Source organism: Diorhabda sublineata, chromosome X (genome assembly GCF_026230105.1).
Source record: "Diorhabda sublineata isolate icDioSubl1.1 chromosome X, icDioSubl1.1, whole genome shotgun sequence".
Lineage (NCBI taxonomy): Eukaryota > Metazoa > Arthropoda > Insecta > Coleoptera > Chrysomelidae > Diorhabda > Diorhabda sublineata.
Genome location: NC_079485.1, coordinates 30038794 through 30065953, shown reverse-complemented (window position 1 = coordinate 30065953; position 27160 = coordinate 30038794). Strand labels below are relative to the sequence as shown.

Below are 27160 nucleotides of genomic sequence, written 5' to 3'. Positions count from 1 at the left end.
CCAATTACTAGACATACTTAATGGTTTCTCTATGTTGACAGTAGTAATCGAAAAAGAGACAACGATATAATTGACGTACTAAATGTTGAATTTAACGTGAGCTTTGTTTACTGTGTTGTTTGTTTTTCTATCGAACGTGTATTGTTAAAATCAGTTCTTTTAAGAACTAATTTGACTTTTTATTTAATTTAAAATCCGTAAGTACGAATATAATACTACATCAGCTTGTAAGCATTTTGAAATTTTATAATAACTAAAATGCCGTGAGACCGGAATGTCCCAATGATTATTTTACTACAAAGTAAGTAAATAAACATGTGAAACAATAATACAAAACCGTCCCATGTTCTTAGAAAACTGGTAATTTTATGTAAGTTTAATCATAGAGGTAGAATTTTGGATTTTGTAACTTATTCTCCCAGTATATCGATATATTATCAATAGAATTTTGATAAATACATTCATATTAACATATCGTGTGCGGAAACTTGTAACTTGTTGCTTTAAAATAATCAAAACCTACTTCTGACGTCTGGCGATTTTTATTCATATTAAATGCTTTAAACAACCTATTTAAGTACTTTCAAGTGAATCCAATCATCAAATAAAAAATTATTATACATTACATAAATAATTGGGCACTAAAAAAGTGAGTCCGTTGACCTTTTAAACATTTTTTCATACATACGTACCAAAAGTCCTGAATAAGATATTTCCATTAAATTTGAATAATTATATACAAAAAAAACTGATGTTATATATTTAACATCATTGTTTCGGGTGGACTAATACATCAGAAATCGCCGAAAATAAATTTCAAGTTTCTATTGTACAATAGTTTTTGTTTCAACCCCCGATCGCCTTATATAATGGCCATCCACACGCTCAACTGGCGAGTCCAGCACGCCATTTTCTGTTGAGTTACAATATGGCCGTCGTTATGTGAATTACGAGTTTTTCTCGCAAGCAGAAAATATCTGTTTTTAGAGTAATGACGCTAGAAACGATATTGCTTAACAACCAACTGATTTAGGAAAATCGTTTACAATAAGTGAAGTTTCATAAATCGCCGAGGGGCCGCAGCGCTTGAGCTTCATGTGCGTTGCAATATTGGATGGAAATAAATTCTCTAAAGTTATCCACAAAATTCAAACAAACTTTCAGCGATATAATGTTTTTTTAGAGGACAGATTTCTCTTGTGAACGTGTTAGCTGTTCAAAATAAACCAATAGGCATGATGCGTTCAGGAATTGTTTGAATTTACGACAATACCTGTCTCACAGCACACGGCTCAAACGGTAATCACAGCAGTCACGGCCTGGCGTTAAACTGAAGAAGTAGCTTAAAGGACGACGGTTACAAACTGATGTCAAGATCAAAGAAACCATATTAGTTCGTTTCCAATTAACCGCATAAGCTTCTCATATTGCCAAGCTTGCTCACAGATTTGTTAAATCGTCGAAGTGAATGAATAACCTGTATTGTACATTACTGTTAATAGTTAAATATTTTTTGTATATTCACTCTCATTTTATAAATTCAAACTTGTAGTTTTCTCTTCTGACCTTGCATTTAAAAATACTCAATACAGGTAGGCATTTTTCCGAACAAACTCCCTCAATAAAACGATGATCCGTGATGATCCTGACTGACAGATACCTTCTCCATGATTCCAAATACTTCGTCCAATCACATACGCAACTAGTTTTTTATACCGTCGTGGTGTAGAAAAACCTGTTTTGCTGTGGCAAGATCTTGAAAAACGAACACTCCCGAACACATTCATTTATTGCTAGCAACTGTATCTGAAAAATTATGAGTGATGAGCTTGCGGTTTGGTGCACAAATACTTAATCCAGCTCCTTGCGCTAGCTTAGAGCTGTCTGGGTACCAGAAAGAAACATTTAGAGTTTTTTCAGATTTCCTTTCTTCAATTTTACTGTTTGAATTAGCCTGTGAGCGTCGCTAAATGCCTTTTTCTTCACTATAAAGTGAAAAGGAGGCAGGTTTAGTTGCGCTTCTAAGGCTGTGGTGAGGCAGGTTGTAATGCTTGAATAAATTAGCCTTTGAATCTTATTCAGTTCTTTCTGAGCTGTTGTTTGTTTAGTTTTCTTTCTAGCTTGATGAAGAGGATAGATTAGTAGAGTTTCAATCGGTTCGATGGTGAATTTAATGATCAAACAGTTTTCTATACTCACTGTTAAAAAAACAGAAAAGTATTCAATCATATCATGTCAGAAACTTGAAAATTATTAACAGCAATACCTGATTTTGCCCTATAATACTTGTAAAATATACTGTATCGGTTTTATTATTATTATAAACTGTTTTGTATTTTGTTACTACATAAAAAATCGAGAAGATCATTCTACATCACAATAAAAATAGTAGTGAACGAACAACTTTTGTTTAGTTTACGTCCGTAGTATCACTGGAATGACATAATGGCATCGGTTCATGTTTTACTTCATCATAAAACGATGCTCGAGGCCATGAGACCTCTCAAATGTAACAAATCGAACTGAAGTGCTTACGAAAATCACTGAAGGGAATCTTTATATAGCACTTCAAAGAAAAATTCTTACTCGATGAAATACGATAGACAGGGAAAATCGTAATCACCTATCGCACATTTTTTTACGATCTTTGATCTATTGATTTCACCATTTCTATCATAAAATATCACATACTCAGGTAAAAAAAAACATTATTCTTTATAATAAAAATATGGTAGATATAACTGCTGGGATTTCAACCCCCATAGAAAACTTGCGATTACTAACTAGTGTTACCGACGATGTGTAATTTTTTCTTGAGATTCGGGAAGGTTTCTGAAGAGAGGTTTTCAAAAATTCAAGTTCAAATTTTTGAAAAAATAACACAATCGTACCAGTAACTGTTATTATTTCATTGGCTGATAACTGATTGGACTATTACTGTAGTAATAGTCAATTAAGTCAATTAAGCGAAAGATAATAAACTCACTTACTGAGCATATGAAGCAATGTTTCGAGTAAAAATTTTCATGTGTCAATATTATTAGAGCAACAGAAAGAAATATTTTTGTCCGTTGACTTACGACGCAGATAAAAATTTAAGCTTAACGCAAAAAGGTATGTGTATACCAAAAATCATCTTATTATGTCATTCCGAGGTCCATTGCCAAAATGACTGAACTATAAAAAAGCTTTTACTCGGTATTTTTAATCCATTTCACTTATTTTATATCAATATAATTAACAAATAGATGGGGGAAAGTTCTGATTACTATTTTTAATACAATTTAGTTATCACTAATGAACATATTTCTTCATAATTCTCTCTTGTATTGATGTACTTTGTAATTACCATATTTATTAAATACTTTGGCTGAAAATTAAAATCCAATTTATTTCACATTTTGGACCTAGATTTAAATTACCATATTTTCAGAAAATGAAATGATGTATACGTTTATTAATTTAACTAATTTCAAAATATCATCAAGTGTTATTTACGCCAACATAAATTCGTACACTTTGATGTATTTCGAAATAGATCTTCTCATATAATAACCAATACAGTATATTTCAATATTATTTTTTTTCAACTTCTCAAATATTAGTCCACAAAATAAATATATGGACTGAAAATAGGAGAATAGTTAAAAGTGGATACATTATGTTCCCAAAATTATTGTCACTTCTCTATAATATAATTTATTATTTCAAAAATGATAATTTCCTAAATTTACCATCTTTAGTTAAGTGACATTGCAATCAAACGAACAATTTTTGGGCTACGTCAATATAACAAACCAAAAAACAGTTTGGAATAAATTCTATGGTTCAATTGTGATTTTTAAACTACCCTGTATATATTATGTCACAATTTATAGATATAACATTATCATTGATCACCTATTTATATGAGATAAGTGAAAAATATAATGTTTTTTGAATTTTAAGTATCAAAACATGGCATTATCTCTATATCTAAATTGGACTACCTTGTATACGCTATTACCGTATAACACATAGCAATTAAGTATGCTAATTGATAGCTCCGAGCAACAAAAATAGAATATGTTTTTGACATACCACGAACCTAAAGTTAAACTTGGCAATACAACATTTTTAACTGCATTCACCATCTAAATAATAATTTGTTAATTGTCTTTGATCCACTGTAATTTATAGCCAATTTAAGAGAAAATGAAATGGTTTGGTGATGAAACATGTGCTAGTAGGCCCTGTTTTTCAGATAGTGTTGTAAACAATGGGAGAGTGATACGTAGAAAACAAGCAATGAAGAAGCAACCAACAATCAAAAAAACTGTCCACCGTTTCTGTAACTGGACAAAGAGATAGACAAATAAATATTAAAGAAATCACATCAGATTTTATTAACTATATGGATACTTCAAAGCAAACAGCTTAGCAATCATCCAAAATATTCCAAAACAAAGCACCAAGGAACATAGTAGATGTCCCTTGGTGTATAGGGACCTGAAAATGGACAATTTTGACCATACTATCAAGAAATAAGTCATAAAGAAAGACTTGGCGATACTGGGTTAAAAAGAAGCCTTAAGAAAATCAAACCTTTTGAGTTAGTTTAGTGTTTTAATGAAAAAGTAGAGTTTGTACGTGGACGTAAAACTTCAGAGTAATCCATTCTACAGATGGGTATACCTTAGTTTTAAATTTCAAACTCTATTAAATTAAGTTAGAATTAAATTGATCATTGGTCACTGTTGACCAGATTGTAATATATTAAATGCCTCTATGGTTGTTCAATATGAAAAAAAGACTTCTAGTTTCCATGTATCCCAAAATATACAGCGGCACTCATATTTATGCTTCCTCGTTCTTTATTATTATTACGATAGATCAATGTTGTCATATCTACTCTGAAGTAGAAACCCAGTAAGTTAATTATTGCGTTAAATCAACAATACAGTTAGCGAGCAAATAAATTGTGTAGATCAGGTTAAGTATTTTACAAATATAGAACCAATAGTCATCTCGAAATACATTGCGTTAAAATCAGATACATACCAAATTATTTTAAGCAAAATTATCCTAATTTGTATTAAGCAGACTTTCTATTTTTCTTCGTTTATAATAAACCAACGAAAATGAATATGGATTAAAGAGGAATTTCCTGTATTTGAGCTTAATTTTTGGAATTTGTTCATCAACAAAGCTTTGATGTACTTCTAGGACTGTTATGACCATAATATGAGCTAAATTAATATATTGAAATTTGTACTTCCACGGGAAAATAAAATTTTCGTTGAAATATTTGGATTTTTATACAAATGATAATTGCTTGTTGAGAATCCCTACTGAATGAAATTAGTTTCGCTCACTCGAACAGCATTTAAATGCTGCAAATTTTAACGGTAGCAATCGAACGATTTTATGATGATAAATTAATTCCTATATAAAATGTGTCATTTAAATATGACTGTTTTGTCATTTTGCATCGTATTTTATCACCGATAAAAACGCCTGTTCCTCTTAAGCGACTACATCTAGTCACTTCAATGTCTGCCCTGTCAGTTATTTAAGTATTGTTGATAACTGATACTGAAACATTACAACATGAGTCGTTTTGGGGAAGTTTCGACTCAACAAATAACAAAAAATTTAGAAAAAGCAATCCCGCAATCTACAAAAAATACTAAAGCGTCAATATGGAGACAATTCATGGTGTTTTGTCAAGTTCGAAATTACGCACCGTCGAAAATAATTCCGTTACAAAAAGTAGCAGATATATAGAAGGATTGGGCCTATAATATGGAAAAGAGGAATGGAAAAAATTAGAAAGAATATGCAGTTAAATCAAGTTCGAAATCAACTGCGAAGATGATTGAAGAAAAATAATTCAATGAATACAATATTAAATTAGATCCTTTTGCCGACATAACTTTCAAAGAAGCTCGTGATACGAGAAATAGTGAACGGAAAGAATTACAAGTAAGTTATATAGCATTGAACAAGAAGGATATAGTAAAAATGGCAAAATTGTGGAATATAGACAACCCAGAGGGATTACAAAAAAGATTCTTTCATATAGCTTCTTATGAATTAGCTTGGAGGACAGAAGAAGCTGCAAAGTTTGAAATTTACTATTTGAAAGAAAAAAAGACGACACAGGATGGGTCGAAAAACTTGGAAGACAGCATGTGGTTGAAAGTATTTGTCCCGTTGCATTGTTAAAATTAGTGTTGCAAAAAAGAAATGAAAACATAACATCTGAACGACTTTTTTTAATCCCAAATCCCTTTTGGAAAGACAAAAATTCTAAAGGTTGGTACAAAAATGTTCCATTGGGTATTAATACGATTTATACTTGGACCAAATATTCTGCAACTAAAATTGGACTCGACATTATAAATAATAAAATAACCAATCATTCGAAACGTGCTAGTACAGTTTCCTAGTTAGCCAAAGCAGAAGTAAGTGCCAACAACTTATAAAGATAACGGGACATCATCATCTTCTATTAAGCCCTACCTCCAAATTGATCCTGAATATCACGAAAATTAGTTCCTTACAAGCCTCGAGCGAGAAAAACCAAAATGAATATTCTCCATGTGTGAATACCAGAGAAGAAAATTTTGAAATCAGTACACCAAACCAAATAATTTATAGCAATTGTGTTTTTAGTAACTTTTCATTTAAATAATTTAATTGTATCAATATAGATAATTTCTTATTTCTTATTTCTTAGACCTTTCGATATATTAATGCATCTAAATGTTCTTGATTTTAGGTTTTACAATTAGTTTTTTTATAGTTTTTAAAAGAAAGATAAATTTTAATGTTTCGACATTTCTTTAAGTCTTTATTAAAAGAGAAGAGACCTAAAATCCAGAACATTTAGATGCATTTATAGATAATTTTTGATAATTCTTTTTAACGCAAAATTTTTTCATAAGTAATTTTGCTCAATAAACTTTTGACAAAATCAATCGACGTTTGGTCTCGCGATTTCAGTTTTTCTCATAAAATTACTGATTGGCAAAACGATTTCATTACAAAAAAAATGTATCCGATAAAAAAACTTGTGTTTTTACTGTTGATAAAATCATCCTACTCTATCTAGTACCGAGACTACAATACTGATTTTATTGCTCTAATTATGTAATTGGTTATTTACAGTGTATAATCAAATTGAAATTCTACTGTAATTTTATTGGTGAGCTATAGCCATTAAATATTTAAGATGAGCTTTCTTTCATAACTCCGTATCGTTTTTTTAATACGTCGTCTAAAACCTATAAATAATTCTGTGATATACTCGCTTGTCAGATTATTAGTCCCCTCTTCGGCGACAGAAAAATATATTTTTCTGAATTTCCTGTAGATTAAAGTGCTAGCCTCGATAAAAGTTCACAACTCAACAATTTCATCGTTCGATTTAACACTGAAAACTCCATTAAATATCTATTTTCACTTTTGAAAGGTAGATACACGTATCTTTTATCAGTTTAAATAGGATTGGTGAAAATACTCCCAGTCGAATCAATTTTAAATATGAAATTCATAAGATATAATCAATTAGTTCAAAAATGTTACTATTAATTTTTACTGTTGAAATTATTGTCGTTTCTAGTATGTAATATCGAATGATGTTGCGGGTTGAGTACTCAAAATAAAACTGTCCAAGAGTTTTCTAAAATGCCAACGTTTCGATCTTTTATTTACACTTTATCAGTGCTAAAATGTATGGTACTTGATAACATTGATGAAGATAAACAGGTAAACAACTGAACTTTTATACAAACGATCCTTGGAGACATAAATTAGGGACAATAAAAGGGCTTATATTCAGGTATCCACGTCTATGTAGCCCTGAATTCTATACTGATAATAATACTAATGAAATCAGAGAAATTATCAAAGTTAATGGTTACCCAAGAGAGCTGGTTAATAAAATTATAAATGAGAGCAATCATAACGTAATACAGGTACCTCGAAACGAAAATTTCCGTACATTAGAGGATTGTTGGAGAAACTGTTTCAAAACGCATTTGTCAAATAATTGTGAGCTGGAATTCTACCCAATAAACAAAGTTGGCAACTTATTCACACATATCAATGATAAAACACTCAAACTCCAGCATTTCAATTGTGATTTATAAAATAAATTGTTTAGACTGCAATAAAAGTTACATTGGTATGACTAAACAGTACTTGAAATCCAGAATATACCAGCATGAATACGATTTTCGAAAACGTAATAAAAACAAAAAAGATAAAACAATTCTGGCCATTCAACCGATGGTCACTATTTTAATTTTTATTTCATACTAAATATTTAATTTATTGCTTCCGTGAGGTAAATAGAAATATGTAGTGTATTCTTCTTCATATGCTTAACCTGCCACTGAACTAAAGATTTATAGCCATATTTTACTTCAATAAGTTTTACGAACGTGAAGCTACTGCTCAATTTATGGCGAAGGAACAGCACGTCCATCAAAAATTATATTGAATGGTGTCTTATTGGCGCATTCGTCATATTATTCAAAATTCAAAAATAAATTTTTGTTTTTGAGAATTGAATGCAGAGAGAGCGACATTTTGGGAACATAATCGATTTATAACGTATTCTACTTACCACGTCAATGATTTGTTGAAGAGTTAGGCCGAATTTCACTTCCAACGGTTCCGACTCATTGGCAACGGGTCTTTCCAAAACGTTGTAGTTTGCAAGCAAATTGGTGAGCAGTAGTTTTTCATGTGGACCTTGTTTTGAACCTGGAAAATAATCATTTTAACAAATATTATATAAATACTGTCCGCTATGATGGATTAGATGGATTTAAGGATAGCTTTGGACCCAATAATTATCAGGCTGGTTACTTTTAGATATACAATAGTATTGATCGAAACAAATATCTCGAAATACACTTGCAGATTTCTACTGCCGCATGTGAAAGTATTGACGATAATAAAGACGATGATGGCATATCATTCCAAGAAACTACATATTTGTGAATTAGCTAAATCAGTATGGTTTCGTGCAAATTAGAAAGCCTCTCTCATAACCTACGTAATATTATGGTATTCAATCGGGCTTCACGGCAAAGCATTACCGACGATTTCTTGGATTCAATAGTTCGACGTTTGGGTTGTCTTTCTGAAAACTACTAGCTTACACCAATTAAATAAGGCTTTAAACGAGGCCAGTGATACTAGAACTAGTCTGAATATCACAGTACAATGAAATCTTGCCCTCTAGCTGCACTGGAAAGCGTGGCAGAGAAAATATCACTTAGAATGTTCAGAGATGGAATCATCAAAGAAAATCCGTTCCTAAATAATGATCAACCCTGGGACATGCCTCAGGAAGTTGTATGGAAAGTTTAGCTTTGAGAAAAACTTCACCTCAATAATAAACTGTAAAGCAAGTGGAATCCAAACGCCATACAAGAAATGAACAGAAATGTCATTAAATGGTATATGGAACTGGAATAGGAGTGTAAGGGCCGAGAACCAAGCCTGGGCAGCGCACCAAGCATTTTTCAAGCAAAAATCTATGCAATTAAAAAATGTGATCAGTTCAATCATCAGCCATTAGAGCTCGAAACTCATACTAGCATAAAATCCAAACTAGTTTGGGATAGCCTAGAAAAATATAACGAGCTAGGAAAGAAAAAGGATTCCGGGACACACCCGAGCGCAGGGAAATGAAATAGCTGAAAATCTCGCTACAGCGGGACATGGGACCCGAATCCTTACAGAACAATGGAAAAAGCACTGGAAAATAAGGTAGATAGGAGCAAAACAAAATATAGGGACAAACTACAGAGGCAAATACTTTTCTAGGAAACTATAACCAGAGTAGATTTGCTGAATGTATCAACTTAAGTAAGAGCAATCTACGAATACTAACAGATCTATCAGGACACCGTCGCTTCAACAAACACCTGAAGACGCTAGACCTAGTAGATGTAGTAGAGTGGGATTGATGGATAAGCTGTAAACACAGAGATCTCCTTCGAATAATAACAATATGACAGTGACCGAATGAATTATTGCTTGATTAGAATCAAGAATTCTACAATAACTGTAGATAGAACAGATATTAAAGCAGAAGAACATTGTTTTAAATGTTACCAGATTAATGTGTCTGGTCTATTTTCAAGAATCGTTAGGTGGGTGATGTCAGGGTGATTAATTAGATTTGTTTCCATTTCTTTCTTAGTACTTATTACTTAATTGAATTAAAATGCTGTTAATCTATTTTTTATATTAAAAAACTATTAATTTTTGTTCGAATCAGAATAACAAAAGAAATTTAGTCTATAACTTCAATTAAATTCCATGTAGCACAACTTCCATCAGTATTAATTCCCTTGAATGGAAAATTACCAAAGTGCTACAAAATAAGTTTTAATGAGTTTCCCGTGAAAATCATATGCATTTTGGTGTCAAGTTGGAAATTCCCACTTTCACATGAACATGTCAAAAAATGCGACATGTTTCCAAGCTTTCGTCATTAATGAATATCTTGTGTCGCAGTAACTCCTATAGAATTCAAACCTCAAAACGACGACGTTGGTAAACAGCAATAATGTTAAAGTTCTTGTTTGTCAACACTAAGATCCTAGATGGAATTACTACAAGACACAAGGATTTTCTTGATTATAGCTGAAAATTTATCTGATTACATCCAAGTTGATTTACATTTACACTGGCCTTGAAATAAAATGGCCATCGTATTGTCACGTGTCTTCTCAATTTAACACACACACACACACAGTTATTTAGAGTTAATACAGAAATATTAATGGCAAATTATGAAAATATTAAGAAATCTTTTCAAACTGGGAATTGTTGTTAAAACCTAAAAATATTTTGAATTACAAATGAAACAAAATGATTGTTTTTCGTAAACGGCGAGAATTGTTCTTTAAACGTCTATTAGGCTGATTTGCCCAAACAGAGATCAACAATTTAATCTGGACGGATACATCATAGCTGCGAAGCTATGTTTCCATTATCTAATGATGACATCAAGTATCATAAAATATCAAATTTTTCAGCATAATTTTCTCTATAACATACTAAAATTTTAACGGAATCGGTGTAACCTAATCTAGATAATAACCGAAATCTTTTATCCCATTATTCAATATATTTTGTCCTATATAAGTCTAAAAATCGTGCCAGCATTTTTAGTTATTTTATTCTACCTAATATAGTTTTTATAATAACTTTATAATCATTAAAATTTTATAAGTTATAAATATAATTTTAGTGAATCCGTATCTGGTTTATGATCTTCTATTATTGGAGTTTTAAAAAGTAGTTAAACTCATAACCTACCACAAGAAAAGTGCTTCATGGAATGCTTCAGTGGATACTTTATGATTATTTTCCACACGAGTGATCTCTCCTTGTTTACATGCTTTAAGGTCATGGTTCACGATATATCTTTTTATTCGTCCATAAATACGTTGTATATAAAGATTGTTAAAGGATACGTGAACAAATGAACAACTTTAATTCAAGGAAATATCGATCAACCCAGTCTTTAAAATTACACTAAAAACTAAAATTTACGTCTCATGAAAAAATAAAACATATGTTTTGAATTAAATCAATTTCTGTGTACATAAAAGGTTATTATTAACTTTCTTCCTTCAAACACTCCAACAATTCTAAGCCTAATCCCTTTTTAAGATAATCAATTATACCAGGCACATCCCAAAATACTGATGTACTTGTTAGTTGACTTTCGCGTCTTTTCACGCTTCACAATATCTCCTTTGATATCAAGTGTTATTCATCTTCGTTTTACAGTTGTTAGAAATTATTTTTTGAATTTTTTTGATGTTTTTATCAGTGTTCATTTCGCCTCATTCAAAACCACTTCTCAACCGTTCATTTCTCAAGAAAAAGTCTGAATAATATTTATCAAACCCTTTTAAATATTTTTTGCCAATAAGGAATGAAACTCCCATTTTTCTAAACTAACAAAAGTTGCTCCACTCGAAACGCTATAGCTTACAAACTAATAGTATGAGAGCTGTCAAATTCATAGAAATGTCTGTTGAAGGTTAGAACTAACTGCAAATATGGCCGACTTACGAACTTTCCAGTCCACCTGATACGAGAACGTATAAATTAAGACGTCAAACTTATATACATAATCTTATCCCTTAAAATGCCAGGGGATAAAATTTATGGTTACTTAGGCCCTTATTAAACAAGACATTCAAGTTGCGCAACCAGTCGGGCAACTAGTTGCCAGTCTGTCTCTCGACAAAGCAACCAGTAGAGCAGCTAGAAAATAATCAATTTTGAAAGAAGACGAAAAAGGAGGACAATGCATAGCTCAGTTCGTTGTTCAGTTTAGACGAGAACGTGTGGGGAATATGACAGTCAAAATGAGAAATGAATATTTGCTTCTTCCACACTCTCATAGTGGCGACGGGCGATTGGCTGACCAATATAATAAGATCCGTATTGTATACAAGAACGTAACCAGTGCCGGTGCGGTTGCCGGGATGGGCAACCAATCGGCAGCCATAAAGCTGCAGCGCGACTGGCTACCTCGGTGTAATAAGCTACATATGAACCAATACCCAGGAACAGGGTAAGGAACTAAGTGGGCAGCTTGGCTACCTCGTCTAATAAGTGCCTTATACTTGGATCTGTATTTTATAAAATGCAGACACTCATCTATTTGGGCAATTCGATATTTTCCAAATAAATGGTCTGTGTTGAGTGTACCGATATATAAAATACTAATAATATGAAAATGAAAAGATATAATAATAAAGGATCCTTAGCGTCAAATGCACGTAGTAACTGATCTAGACTTTATTGTTGACTTAAAACGACTTGACTTCGTATTAGAGAAATATGAGCTTTATAGTCATTAGAAAATTATACAATTTTATCGACAATACAAAAAAATTATATCAGTATTGATGATCTCTTAGTCTATTTTCTAAATACTGAGATGTCTGTCCTATGTAGACAGCGTCAAAATTAGTACAAGGCACTTGATATATAATATTACTTCTTTTGTTTTTTGATGTTTTAGATTTTAATTTTGTGAAATATTTGGATAATGTTTTATATCCTTTATAACTCATACTAATATCATATTTATTAAAATAATTCGATAATTTCTGGGTAAGTCCTTGTCCATGAGGTAAGGAAAAATGTTTTATATTTTGTTATTTCGTTTGTGTTTTGTTTTTCAATTGATAAAGACTTAAAATTAGTCAAAAGTAAATTTTTAACTATCTTTTAAAAATTATTTGAAGAAACTAATTTTCAAACAGAAGATACCTAAAATTTAGAAAGTAATTATAATAAATTGTAATATATATTATATATGTAATATCTTGAATATATGGTAAATTGTATAATTCTTCCATAGAATAATTAGGTCTTTCAAGCAGAAATATCTTTGTCAATCTTCGAAACTTATTAAATGTGTTTGTCATTTTTAATTACGAAGGTAGCTGATTAAATAATTTTTCAACGCTGAAGATGATGGAATTTTCTACCAAATCAGAAGTGATAATAATTAAGTAAATGTTCAAATTCTTTCTTCTAGTAGGATAGGCATGAATGGGTCTCCCAGTTGAGTTGTGAAAGTGTTTGCGAACTAAACAAACAGATACTAAAATGAAAAGAGCGGGGAGAGCTAAAATTTTGTGTTTTTCAATATAGAATTCGCAATGTATTCTACTACTCAAACCAAAAATATAACGAATAGCTCTTTTTTGTAATTTGATGATAGATTCGAAGAGGTGCAAACTACAAGAACCTCAGAAAGGTAAACCATACCGAAGATGCGATTCGAACAACGAACAGTAAGTTGTTACAGCAGTACGAGAATCGAGCTGTTCAGATACAGATTCAATCGCAAAAGAAGCAGTAGATAACTTTTTCCAGATATACAGACCATTGAAAGGCACTGTCAATCTGTAGATCAAGAAACTTGATCTTGAGGATCGTATTCAGCCACTGTTGAGCTTTAGAACTGGTAAATATTCTTTATAGGATGAAAATAAAGTTTTCTCAGTGTTTAAACAGATACCGTTCGCGTCAGACCAGGACTTAATAGTTATGAGATCTTTGCCTATGGTAGAATGTAAAGCTTGTATATCTGGACCCAAAATTGAACCCTGAGGTACACCACTGCTAGCTGGCAACTTCCTTGAAACTTCACCATTAGCTCTCACCAATTGTTTTCGATATTCAAACAATTTTATGGGAACACCTCGGATGCCATAATATTCTATTTTGTTGCAATTGTCTTTGTAAATATGTTTTTGGACATGATTTTAACCCAGTGTATCGAAAATCTTGGTTGGAGTACGATTATCAATCTTGACTATGGGGAAAAATAAATTTGGGTTTGTAGGGAAAATTACGCTTTTAAAAATTGTGCTAGAATGAAAATTTTGTCAGATTTATTTCGCTAAATGGAAAGCGACAATCTATTATAGAACATTGACAATCCTTTATGAAAGAATATAAATTCAAAAACTTTTTATTTTTAAAATTATCTGAGCAAAAGTACCCGCATTTATATTCATTATTCTCTCTTCAAAGGCGCTTCACACTACAAAAGTCTAATTAAAAAATATGAAATAAATTTGAAACCGGAGACCGGGAGACTGTCTCAATTAACCCACAATTCAAATGGGAAAGAGCTAACCGATTTTTTTTCCACTTTGGCTGATACTATCAATAAAGGTGCAAATAGAGTCCATTTGCATAGAGGAATAACATTATCTTTTTCCCACGCGGAAATTAATGGAAGAAATTAATTACAACTACAAATTTGAGTTGAATCTATGATGCTTTTTCTAATTTTCATTCAGAAAATTACATAGCAAATCAAACTTCTAACGTATGACCCAATATTTTACCATATACTTTTGTAATAAATATCTTCAATGAAACCTTTTTTTATTTGCCATAATCAACTGAATAGAGGGGATCATGTTCTTTCCCTTTTCGACAAATATCTCTAAAAACCCCACTTCGTAATTTTTCCTCGACTTGACACCCTACATCATACACTTTGCGAGATAAACGTACCCACAAATCGTCACTTGAACGAGTCTGAGGTAAATTAGGGGGGCTAATTTCCAGTTGCCCTTGCATAATGGTAGAACGTCAGTCTGACTAAAACGTTATATCGTTTCCAACGTGATTTTGACGTACAAAATCAATTTAGTGGCAGTTGTTAATATACCTTTCAGAATCTACCATCTTACTCGAACCACATGAGGTTTTAATATCTCCCTCGTCGAAATCGCACACAAGACTAGAATTTTATCAACAAATTTTCCTTTTTCTTTATACTTTTCGTTTAAAAACCATCGTTTCCTTTGATTTCCGAATTGACAAGTGTGAAGAATTTTTCCCTTTAGTTGAGGACAGATTCTTGGTATCCGTGCTAAATGATTTTCTGCCATACGGTACTCTTAAAGTATGGTATTCACGTGCTAATTTCTTACTAGTCTTTCTGCTCTTTCTCAGGTGAAAATTTTTGGTTTTCCACTTTTTGAAAGTTTCAGACATGGTATATCTTCTTAACATTAGGCTAAGGCACGGTAAATACTTATGCGTGGAATATTTTGGTGAAAAGTGAACTATGTCAGGCTTAGGGATCTGTCCACATAAATTATAAATGCTTTTTCTCATTTCCAATTTATAATACATAATGCAGCTGACATAAAATAGGCGTAGTCTAACTAATGTTAACAATTTTCACTTACAAAACTATTTTCATATTGTATTATTACAACCTCCCAAATTTATTGTCAAAACTATTGGAAAGTACGTTATTGAAAAGTCAGAAAACGAAAAAAATTATCAAAAGACTTTGATATGGTTTCCAGGACAACAAAAGTTGAGGGAGACGAAAAAGCAATACAAATATCTGCCTTATTAAATTGGGACGCAAAGAAATACCACACAGAAAAGATAAGGTTATGTTTTTGGCTGTTCATTGTCAACCAATTTTATATACATATTTATAATAAACCGTATATATATATATATATATATATATATATATATATATATATATATATATATATATATATGTATATATAGGTGCTTCACGCAGGCCTCTTAGGCCCATAGTATAGAAGTGATTCCCTTCCACTATTTCCTATTTTTGCTTTCGTTTTCCAGACCTTTCTCTCTCTCTTAGGTCTTCCATCACCTCTGCGTACCATCTTTTCCTCGATCTTCGTTTTTTCCTTGTTTTATATCCATTGTTTTTTTTTGTTGCTCTAAAATCTGGCATTCTCTGTATGAGACCCAGCTTATTATTTTGCTTAGTTCTGCTTCTCCAAATAGATTCCTTATTTCATTATTTGTTTATCCTCAGCCATAAATCTCCTTCATTTTCACCACCTTGTATCGTTCTAAGTATTTTTCTTTCCCATATATCTAGCTTCTGTTCCTCTGCTTTGTTAAGAGATTTATTATCCTGTTCAGAGGTCCCACTATTTACTACTCCTCGTCATCCTCACTTCCAAATTTTCTCCCTGGTCACCGTCGTCCTTGATAACCACCCCATGATATACATGACTTTCAACTTGCTCTAAGCTCATTGCCTTTTCTTCGTACAGTTGTATTTCCTTTGAGCTCTTGTCATTACCATGATTTTCGATTTATCTTCGTTCACTCGTAGATTCACTGTCTCTCCCATTTCTATCAAGGCTCTACAGGTTTCCTTAAGCTCGTTTTCCGATTTTGAAAGGATTACTACATTGTCTGCATAACAATTTCGGCGTCATATTCATAAACTTACGTTTTGTTAACAATAATAATGTATTTCATGAATATAGGGTCTTTTGGTATAAATTTAGCATTGACTTAGGCTTAATATTCAAAGCGCTTGATATATTATTCGATCATTGAGAGATGTTGAGAGCCTCTACTATCTCTCGGGTATCTAAGCAAGTTTTCGAGAATATCATGACCTTCATTGAATGCTTTGTCTCACTGAAATACTTGGAACATTTTCAAGCAAACTCGTTGCTCAACTTTTTGTTCCATAGTGAATATCAATAGACAAATTTCGTATCTCAAGCAAACAACTAACAAACACACAATTATTGAGATCAATTAGGAATTATTGGATTTACGAGCGCACTTAAAATGCACCATTCAGACATTTGAAGTTTTACAAATATATTCACCAATTATCAAATTTATATTTTTTGTTCAAAATAGGGGTCAAATTTCTTTAAGTAATTTGCAATAAAACAATGAAATTTTGATAACTAAATGCAAACAATATAAATTTAGTGTATTTTATAAAAAATAAGCTTTTAAATAAATTTAGAAAATTGCAAATTCAATTACGCTAAAACAATGTAAAATGATTTGGTAGTTCAAGTCTATTTTATATTAAGTCTAAAAGCTTTTAATCCTCAGTGGCACATCAGCTGAATTCTTTTCAAAATATATGTATTATTTATTACAAAATTCCTCATTTTAAAATCCGAGAATAATAAACTTCATATAAACCGGTATCCATTTATGATTTCCGGCTATGCGAAACTTGAAAATGTGCAACAGTAGCTAGGATAGGTCGTTAAATGAATTTTTAAAATTTCCGCATACCAGGACGTTAAACTGAACATGACAATTTATATTTCTCGAAAAAAAAAAGAATAATATAATCAGGATGTCACTCCATTATGTCAAAACATTTATTAATCATTACAATCGCCTCGATTTCTATTTCGTGTCTTCTATCTGATGAAAACAGATGCTTTGAAAAAGTATCATTCAAAAACGTTTACATTATTGAGTTTTGCTCAAACAATAGAGCGTTGTGTATGAATTAAGTGAGAGACAAATAGCTTTCGAGCTCCACGTGAATATAAATGAGATTAACGTATTTTTTATCTTTTACTTTATTAAATACCACCCTAAGTTTTGACAATTACTCATAAAACGTTAAAAAAATAATAATTAATGAAAAATACATCAACAATAAATAGTTGCTACACGCAGTCCTTTTGGTTTTCCAGAATTCCTCTCTTTCTTAGGTCTTCCATCACCTCTGCGTATCATCTTTTCCTTGGTCTTCCTTTTTTTATTGCTCCTCCCTGTTCTATGTCAATCATTTTTTTAGCTGCTCTAAAATCTGGTATTCTTTGGATGTGACCGCTACTCTATCATTAATTCTTCGTCCTTTCTATCCCTTAGTATCCTCATGAGTATTTCCCTTTCACTTCGGTACCTCACTGTTGGTTTTATCATTGTTTTGTAAAGATTCAGTGCTCCCTTCGTCATCCTTGCTTTTCTCCTTCTTTCCTCGTTACCCTCGCTCTTGCTAATCACCCCAAGATATTCATATATATAGATATTTCATGTATTGAAAAACTTATCATTACTCTTTTCGTTTGTGGTTTTCTTATGAATTCGATTTATCTTCATTGACTCGTAGATTCAATGTTTCTCCCGTTTTTTTTAAGCTCATTTTCCGATGTTGATAGGATTTGTTGTGTTGCGTTGTTTTTGTTTCTAGTGGCTTCGTTCTGCTCCAAAAGATTTTACGTACTATCCATTATATATTGAACAGCGTAGTGGATAGCGGATCTTCCTGTTCTAATCCTGTGTTGAATTGGTTTTCCTTTATCTTCGTTTTTGTATGTTCTAGTGTCATTTTGAAAAGACTTATAAACTTTTTTGGTACACTAAGATCGTTCATAATGTGGTACAAATAGTTTCTGTTCACAGTATCGTAAGCTTTTTGAAAATCTATGGAAACTGAGTGAATTGGCCGATATTTATACCCCATTCGTCGCGTTTGAACTGAAATTATGTAGAGGTATAATATACGAGGATATATTGAAAAATTCTTAGCCTACTATAGAACCAAACAAAATTTCAATGTCAAAATATTTTATTACATGTTCTCCTCTTAATTAGATACACTTATTACAGCGAACCTGCTCAATCTGGTGAATAAGGGGGGTGTTCTAGTAATTCAAACCTTAAATCACAAATTTTTTGCATGGCAACATGAGATGTGTGGGCAGAGTAATTATCCTACAAAAACAAAACACCTTTGGATAACTCTCCGCGTCTTTTCTCTTTAATTTTTTCCCGTAGTAACGTCGAATAGTAATCTCCAGTTATTGTTCTACCCTTATCCAAAAGATCAATCATGATTACTCCATGGCAATCCCAAAAAACTGAAGCAACAACTTTTCCAGCAGATTTTTGGACACGAAACTTCTTATGTCGTGGAGAACCAGAGTGTCGTTATTCCATCTATTGTTGTTTTGTTTCTGGATCGTAGAAATGTACCCAAGTCTCATCCATACCAACAATTCGTTTTAAAGCAGTCTACATCGCTTTCAAATCGAGCACAGATCGAACGCTTCTGGTCAACATTCAAACATTTGGGGATCCATTTTGCAGAAATTTTTCTCATGTCCAAATTAACGTGAACTATATGATGAACGCGTTCATATGAAATATTAAGTGCTTTAGGTATCTGTTTTAGCCCAATTCGACGGTCTAATAAAACATAGAAACTAGCCTTCCCGATCGGTCATCATCTTCAATGGAAAATTTACGTCTTTTGAAGCTTGCAGTCCAATTTTGCACGGTCGCATACGAAGGACATTGATCACCAAGGGTATTAAGCATATCTTCGTAAATCTGCTTACCTCTTAACCCTTTTAAATACAGGGACTTGATGATGGCTCGATACTCCAATTAGACATCTTTTTTCTTGTAATTTATTGCGTAACTCTGGTTTACTTTTTTGACCTCAAACTTTACACTTACACTTCTAATAAGTTATTGTTCGTTGCTATGCTATAACGCAATATTTCATTTATGCAAGGAACTAGATATCAATACATCCTCGTATATTTAATTTTATTACACAATATATAATTAGAACAATGATATATTTTGAAAATTGAGAAAGTTTTAAACGGAATGCTGTACAGAATACACTATCCGCCTCAAGTGATGATACTTTCGAAACAGCGATCTCCATCATGACCTGGAAATAGACACGGTAAGGCAAGTAATCACTAGATTTGTTACGAAAGTAGCTCTTTAAACATCCAGCTCCTCGATAACACCAACTTAGAGAGAAGAATGAAGAAGAGGAAGCCTTTTGAGTTAGTTACCTAAATGCATAATGTGAAAACAGAGAAAGTGCGAAATCTTACATATTAATGTTAATTGTAATACAATTAATAGAGCTTCTACTGATTAAGACCCTTAGCTCAAGACATTTGTACTAATTTGGGATAGAATGGTATTGTTTATCAGATTATGATCAGATTATAATGATAGAAAAACTAACAATAAATAAAAGTTAAAAATCAATCACGGTAAGAATAAAACAATGAATAAATAAATTCAGGGACCTTTCCTCTTCATAGTATCATCCCCAACTATTTTTTAAAACTCTTGGGGAATAAAGAAGAAGTTGTAGATTTATTTATGATAAATATTAAATATAATCGTAGTTTATATATCTATTTAATATATTTTATATGAGATTCACCCAATCATTGATTTCTAATCGAAACGTTAACAACAAATTGTTCTAAAAAAGGGTAAACTATTTTTTTGTAGTGTACAGTATACTTTACTATGAAATGTAAATAAGAGAAAGTGGGATGAAAAAAAAATTCAAAAGAAATATGGGTTTAGAATTGAAACAAATATATTAATTATTGATAAATCACCAAAATGATACGAAAATAATTGAAGTCCAGGTATTGAAAAGAGAAAAATATTTTAATGTGTTGATGTTTACCTGGCAGCATGGTGACAAATAGGAAGACAACCACCACTGTCGACAACATTCGATCGTTCCTCACCATTCTAGATTGAATGAATGATCATGACTCACTGATAATAAATAATGTTCCTCCAGACTTGGCAGTCATGCCCTAGGAGGTGCTAAGGACTGAAGCGATGGACCGAACCCGCGTACGTCTCTGATCACGCCTACGGAGGCCTGTCGCTCCTCTACTACTAGCTGAGCATTGCACCCCCGACTGGCAATGCCATAACTACTCCTCTCCCGATTCCCGATGCAGAGTCGGAGCTGGATGATCGATAGGGGCCTGGAATGCGCGCGCTATCTCGTTTTGACACTCTCTTCCCGGGTTCCCTTGTCTTTCAGAGGCGTGCTGCCACATACTGACCAGACTCATACACCCCTCGTGTCACAACTTATTGTTTAACATCGTGGTTACGATGAATCACTGCTTCTAAAACTATCAGACGTATAAATCCAGCCACACGCTCCTCATGCAAACCTGGAAACAACCCTGTCAATCTTTTTTCCAAATTCTCGCGGTATTCTTTCAAGCCTCATTAAAATATCTGCAACACCACAGAGCAGGACTCGCAAACACAGAATCACTGCATAAATTTCGCTTCGTTATTCACACTAACCGTAAAAATTAGGTGTCAGTATTGATTTCAACTGCTGGCAGACTTGGAATTCAAATTTTCTTAAATAGGGGGATTACCACAGATATTTCGCTCGAGTTTGATGGTTTTCGAAGTGTCCTATATTTTTGTATCATATAAATTCCATGAATTATTATTAAATTTCAATTTACATAGAACGTCTACTTAATACATAATATAATAACACCATTACATATAGGTTTTGTAGTAGTCGAAAAAATATTTGTTTATCTTTCCAAATGTTCTTGATTTTAGATCTCTTCTGTTTTAAAATAGTTTCTTTTAATAATTTTTGAAAAAAGATTAAAAATATTTTTAGAATGACTTAAAAAAAAGTCGAAACGTCAAATTTTATCTTTCTTTCAAAAGTTATTAAAAGAAATAATAATAATTTTAAAACAGAAGAAACCTAAAATCCAGAGCATTTGGAAACATAAACATGTCAAACGGTCCAAGAAATAAGAAATTAAAAAGAAAAAAAATATTTGTTTGGGTAACAGAGATTATTATCACTACTTATTGGGAATATAAAAACGTAATAAGATAATTTCAATACCAGGTGTCCCAAAATAGCATAAAAGCGATTTCTTAATGACGTGTTCAAATTATTACATTAGTTAAATCACTTTTTGCTTTAAAATGGAACTCTCTGTTGTAAGTGAATTTGGATGACATTCTATAAGCGGTATCACGTACTACATACCTTTAACATCTCAATCTCGTGACACCATTTTGATGTAACTGTTGCGGTATTTAACCTCAATTTTAAAATGGAAGCATTTTTGTTTCTAATATTCTATGTATATATATTATATATTAAATGAAAATTGCTTAGGACCTCTTGACAAGATGCAATACAACGTGCAATGTAATGCAAGACGCAATATTTCTTGGTCACAAGTAAAATCTCGCACTTGCAACATTATCGATTTGATGCAATCCTTTCTGAAATTCTTGTGTTGAATCCAAAGGAGATGGTGAATGTGCAGTGCATCAAAACCCAAATAATGGTTTCGCCAAGACCTCAAAGAGCTTGCTAAAAGATCATAGAATACATCGAATCTAGAGACTTCCTTTTCATATGATTATACAAAGTGAAGATTGAAAAAAATTATTCATAAGACATTTAAAAGTAAAGAATTATCGACAATTATATGTATATCTAATCTGAATACTTGAACCAAAATGATATTTGAATGTCTTCATAATCTTCGATATGATGCTTTTTCTTAGCTCTTTAGCTATTTTCAGTAAAGGATTAATCACAGCTCAATTTCCATTCGTTTCCATCTAGGAAACAGCGTATGTGTTACTTGAAGCCCTTTTTTTTATTTTGGGGATGAAAAAGTGGTAGTAGTGCGATAGATCCGGCGAATATAGTAGATAAGGTATTACTGCAATCTAAAAACTACGGACAGTGTTAGGGCGCATTGTCACACCCAATTAATGCACATTCTGTCGATCATTTTTCAATAGAATACTTTAATCACGGTCTCTCCAGGTGGAAAGAACTCCACCTGAAACCACCCCGCGACTGTCAAAGGAGCAGATGACCATCGTTTTCACTTTTTTTTGTCCTGGATTACTTTGTGATAGGTACTGTTGTGTCTATCTCTTCGTTTTAGAATCGTACCGAAAAAATCATGCAGTTCAGCAACCGAGGATTATCTACTCCTTGTTCCAAACATTCCTTTGCTATTGACTTTCGATGTTGTTTCAATGTATTTAAATATTTTTTTAAATTATTTTGTCAAATGAGCGAGATCTTTATACGATATGGGACAGTCTGTATTAAGTTAGTCTCTGAAGACGATAACTTGGTTATCGTCAAACAGTGTACTAGTGTAATTGTAAGTGTTGTTGTAGTGGCTGTAAACAATATGTTCAGTTTAATTACATTGCGGTTTTAATTTTAGTTGAAGCGTTCATAATATGTTTTTACAGAATATTTCGAAGCTGTAACACCCTTCGATCTACAAATCCATGTTCTTTCTAAACCATTCATTAATATTTTTAATAAGTAAATGGATTGGAAAATATTTTTTGTCCTTGTGAAAATTATTCCGTGGGCACAAGCTTCTTCTGTATGTTATTAAGATTCATTTATACCAGTGAATACAAAAATGTGCGTAATTAATAACAAATTATATTTTTATTATGTAAAGTTCAAAAATTATTTTTATTTTGTAAAATGTTTCTAAATGATTTGAAATATTAGTAATTTGTTTTTGGCATTAAGTTACCCTGTATAAATTGAGCCCAACTTTAACAATATTGTCAATTAGTTGAATGAACACATCGATTCACATCTAATATTATTAATTAATCCGTGGCTTTGATAATATTGATATATACGAGTTTCTAGATTGCTTCGGAAATATCATCATCAAACTCTGACATTACCAATTTTATTTCGTTGCATTTCTGAGAAATAAAACGAAACTGCTTCCAGTCACGTTTCTCACCTAGTAATTATTGGCTTAGGTGCCAAAAAGTTACAGGGAAGCATGCCTTTATAACTGAGTCTACTCCCCTTAATGAATGGGAATTTACTTCTCATTTATTTTACAATAACACATATTTCATACCCGAATCGATTGAGTCAAGTGGGATAAAAATGTTTTGACTTATATGTCCAACAAATACAATTGATACTGGTTTAACTTTTTGTCTAGTGTCTTTTTGGCTGATAATGTTCACTTATGATCTGTTTTTGACACATCTACCCTCAACCCAGCTCCAGTTTTTTTTACTTTTTATCATTTAAGCGTATTCCTAAAAATCAATAATTCGAAACCCATTTTAAGATGTTTATCAATGAATTGTCCTTTAAAAAGGATTTAAATACAAAAAAATTGATCGAAACGAAGAAAATTTCAAAAATTTCATTTTTAAATTTAAAAAAATGTTAAAATTTGCCAAAAATTAACAATTAGAGATCCATTGTAAGCTGATTATGAAAGAATTATCCTTAAAAAAGGTCCTGAACCAAAAAATTAGGGTCCAAATAAAAAAAATTACATAAAACGAAGAAAATCTAAAAAAATTGACAGCAAAATTCAAAAAGACAATAAAAATACACAAAAATCGATCATTTGACAAAAATTTCAAGGCAATAATCCATAAACGATCCTTCAATAAGGACCTGACCAAAAAAAGGACGAAAATCTAAACAATAAAATAAAACGATGAAAATTCCAAAAATATCATTTTTAAGTTTGAAAAAATAATGAAAATAAGTAAAAATTGTTCATTTAAGAATCATTTTCAGCTGATTATCAATCAATTATCCTTCAAAAAGGGCCTTATCCAAAAATGTGGGTCTAAATCAGAAAAATTGGATAAAACGAAGGAAATTTCGAAAATTTCATCGCAAAATTTGAAAAAATAGTGAAAATTGATTATTCAATACCCATTATCAGCTGATTATCAATAAAAGATCCTTCAAAAAAAAGGTTTCAAACCAAAAAATTAGGATCTGAACCCAATAAATTGACAAAAATTTCAAAATAGCCACTGTAAAATTCGAAAAATCGATAAAAATACAAAATTTGATTATTTAAAAACAATTCACCATCACAAGGAGCAATTTTAAAGAATAAAAAAAATAAAACACCAATAATAGACAATATAACTTATAATTACAACCCCTACGAACAAAACAATGAGCTATCGACACAAATAACCTAAAAAACATCAAAATACAAAAAAATATCAGATCCAAACAAAAATATTTCATTAACCGACGTAAATATGGCACCGAACCCCCCGAAATCAACCTCATTTTTCCTCCCTGGTAGCGGCCACGTACTCGTCCACCAGATCCTGCACCACCTCCCTGCTACAATCCAACTCGTCCAGATAATCGATAAAGGGCGTATTTTACTGTGTTAAAATTAGTATCAGAAAATTTTGAGTAGTTCAAAGAAATATATGCTGAGAATATGTGTTTAAAGTGAAAAAGTTACGTATGGAATATTGTAGCAAGAACGTAAACGGTTTGAACACTAAAAATCGATCTAAATGGCGGTATCCAAGTATTAGATTTGTTCATTTACCAGTGCAGCGCTCACATGATTCTTCAGTGCCTAAAAATATGTCTGAACCCTTAGAATAAGACATTGAAGGACCAGGCTCATCACAAAAGGATGATAATTGTCAATTAGTCAAAATCCTTCTCCCAAAATTAGTTATACGATATTTAAATATTTTAAACAAACTTTATATGTCTTTGGAGCAGTCGAAATAAACAAGATCATTGGATACGAAGAAATTGGCCTTTTAGAGAAAATATGGAGCTTAGAAAGGAAAATACCTTCCAGAAATCATTAATAGCTTGTGATAAAATTATCTGACCACCACTATCACATATTAAACTGGGCATAGTTTTTTTGTCAGTAAAAACATGTTTTTAGCAACAGCTAAAATTTCTTTGGTAAAAAAGTACTGTGACCACATAAAACAATAGTTCTCACAAACCAGAGCGAAAGCACGCGTTTTTGCAATTGCCTCATGATTTTTTCTAAGCAAAACTAACCCTTTCTTCTTGGTACTTTATCCATGGTACTTCAACCATGGTAATTCATCCATAGTACTTTATGCATCATTGACTTCAATAAAAGTAGATAAATGAAAAACTGGCAACATCAATCAGCTTCATTTGCTTGATTGCTAAACCAAAAATAACTGCAACAATAATCCAGAAAGTAAGTTCACAGTTCCAAGCATGCGCGGCAGTTACTCTGACCCAAGCAGAAAAAATTTACGGCATTCTAAGTTCGCTGTAGTGCTTCTTCATGATTTCAGCCGTAATTGTAGATACCGCCGCTTTTCAATTCAGATATGTGATTCGTTTTCTAAATGCGAAGAAAGTTAAACCCAGTGACACCTAGAAACTAAATGGCAATCAATGGAATGGAGGCACACAACGTCCCATCGGGAGCAAATTTCACACCTCGAAAACTTATGTGCGCCGTTTGGAACAGAGAAGACATTTTGTTGATTGACTTCTCACCACGAGGCCAAACTCAATGCACATGCTTACTGAGAGACTATTAAGAAGCAATACAGAACAAGCACGAAGGATTTTCCACGATAATGCCCGAACTCAAACTTTATGCGTAGTTTGAGAAGAAGCCTTCATTTATTTTGGTAGACTCAAGTATAAGTAATTTTATATAATTTTAGTTTGATCTTCTCGAGATTGTCCTAGAAAGAACATTTGGAAACTATCGATATTTGTCTTCTATCAATTGATATCAACGAATTGCAGTATTATAATGGGGAAAATTGATCAATCTCCTAATATTTATTCAAACACACTTGACCAATTCCATTCTCATGAAATTTATCCCTCAAAAAACGATGTTATCCAAGAAAAATTCTCCATATATCTCCTTTTTTCTTCTATTTTGACGTTCTCTATGGGTTTTTCACAGCTTCTAGTAGTAGTAAATTTCTAGTTAACTTATTAAGAATGGATCCACTGTCTAAATAATAATAGGTCCTCTAATAGGTTTCCTTTTGGTGTATTTCCTGCTGGTCGTAAATTAACCAGATGTCTTCTGTGATTTCTCGCATTTTCTCATCTAACTCTTGGACCTGGATGCTTGGAGCTTCACCAAAATTAATCTCTACGCTATAAAGGATATAGTTTCATATTTTCATTTGCACTATTTGCCTCCTTTCGCAATTTTGTCCT

At 32.1% G+C, this 27160-nt stretch overlaps 1 protein-coding gene across 5 annotated transcripts in view; it reads right to left on the bottom strand.

Annotated features, from left to right (window-relative positions):
• The window catches only part of LOC130450759 (neuronal acetylcholine receptor subunit alpha-7), a 178581-nt gene extending 157524 nt beyond the window's left edge, over positions 1-21057 (bottom strand). For 2 of the 5 annotated variants that reach the window (XM_056789376.1, XM_056789375.1), the window contains exons 1-2: positions 20795-21057; positions 8615-8754 (exon numbers count right to left, since the gene is read on the bottom strand). In XM_056789376.1, coding sequence (XP_056645354.1) covers positions 8615-8754; positions 20795-20861 — 207 coding nt within the window. In that variant the 5' untranslated portion in view covers positions 20862-21057. The remainder of the gene's footprint in view (positions 1-8614; positions 8755-20794) is intronic. The other 3 variants (XM_056789377.1, XM_056789374.1, XM_056789373.1) reach the window with 2 other exon arrangements.
• Between the last annotated feature and the right edge of the window lie 6103 nt (positions 21058-27160).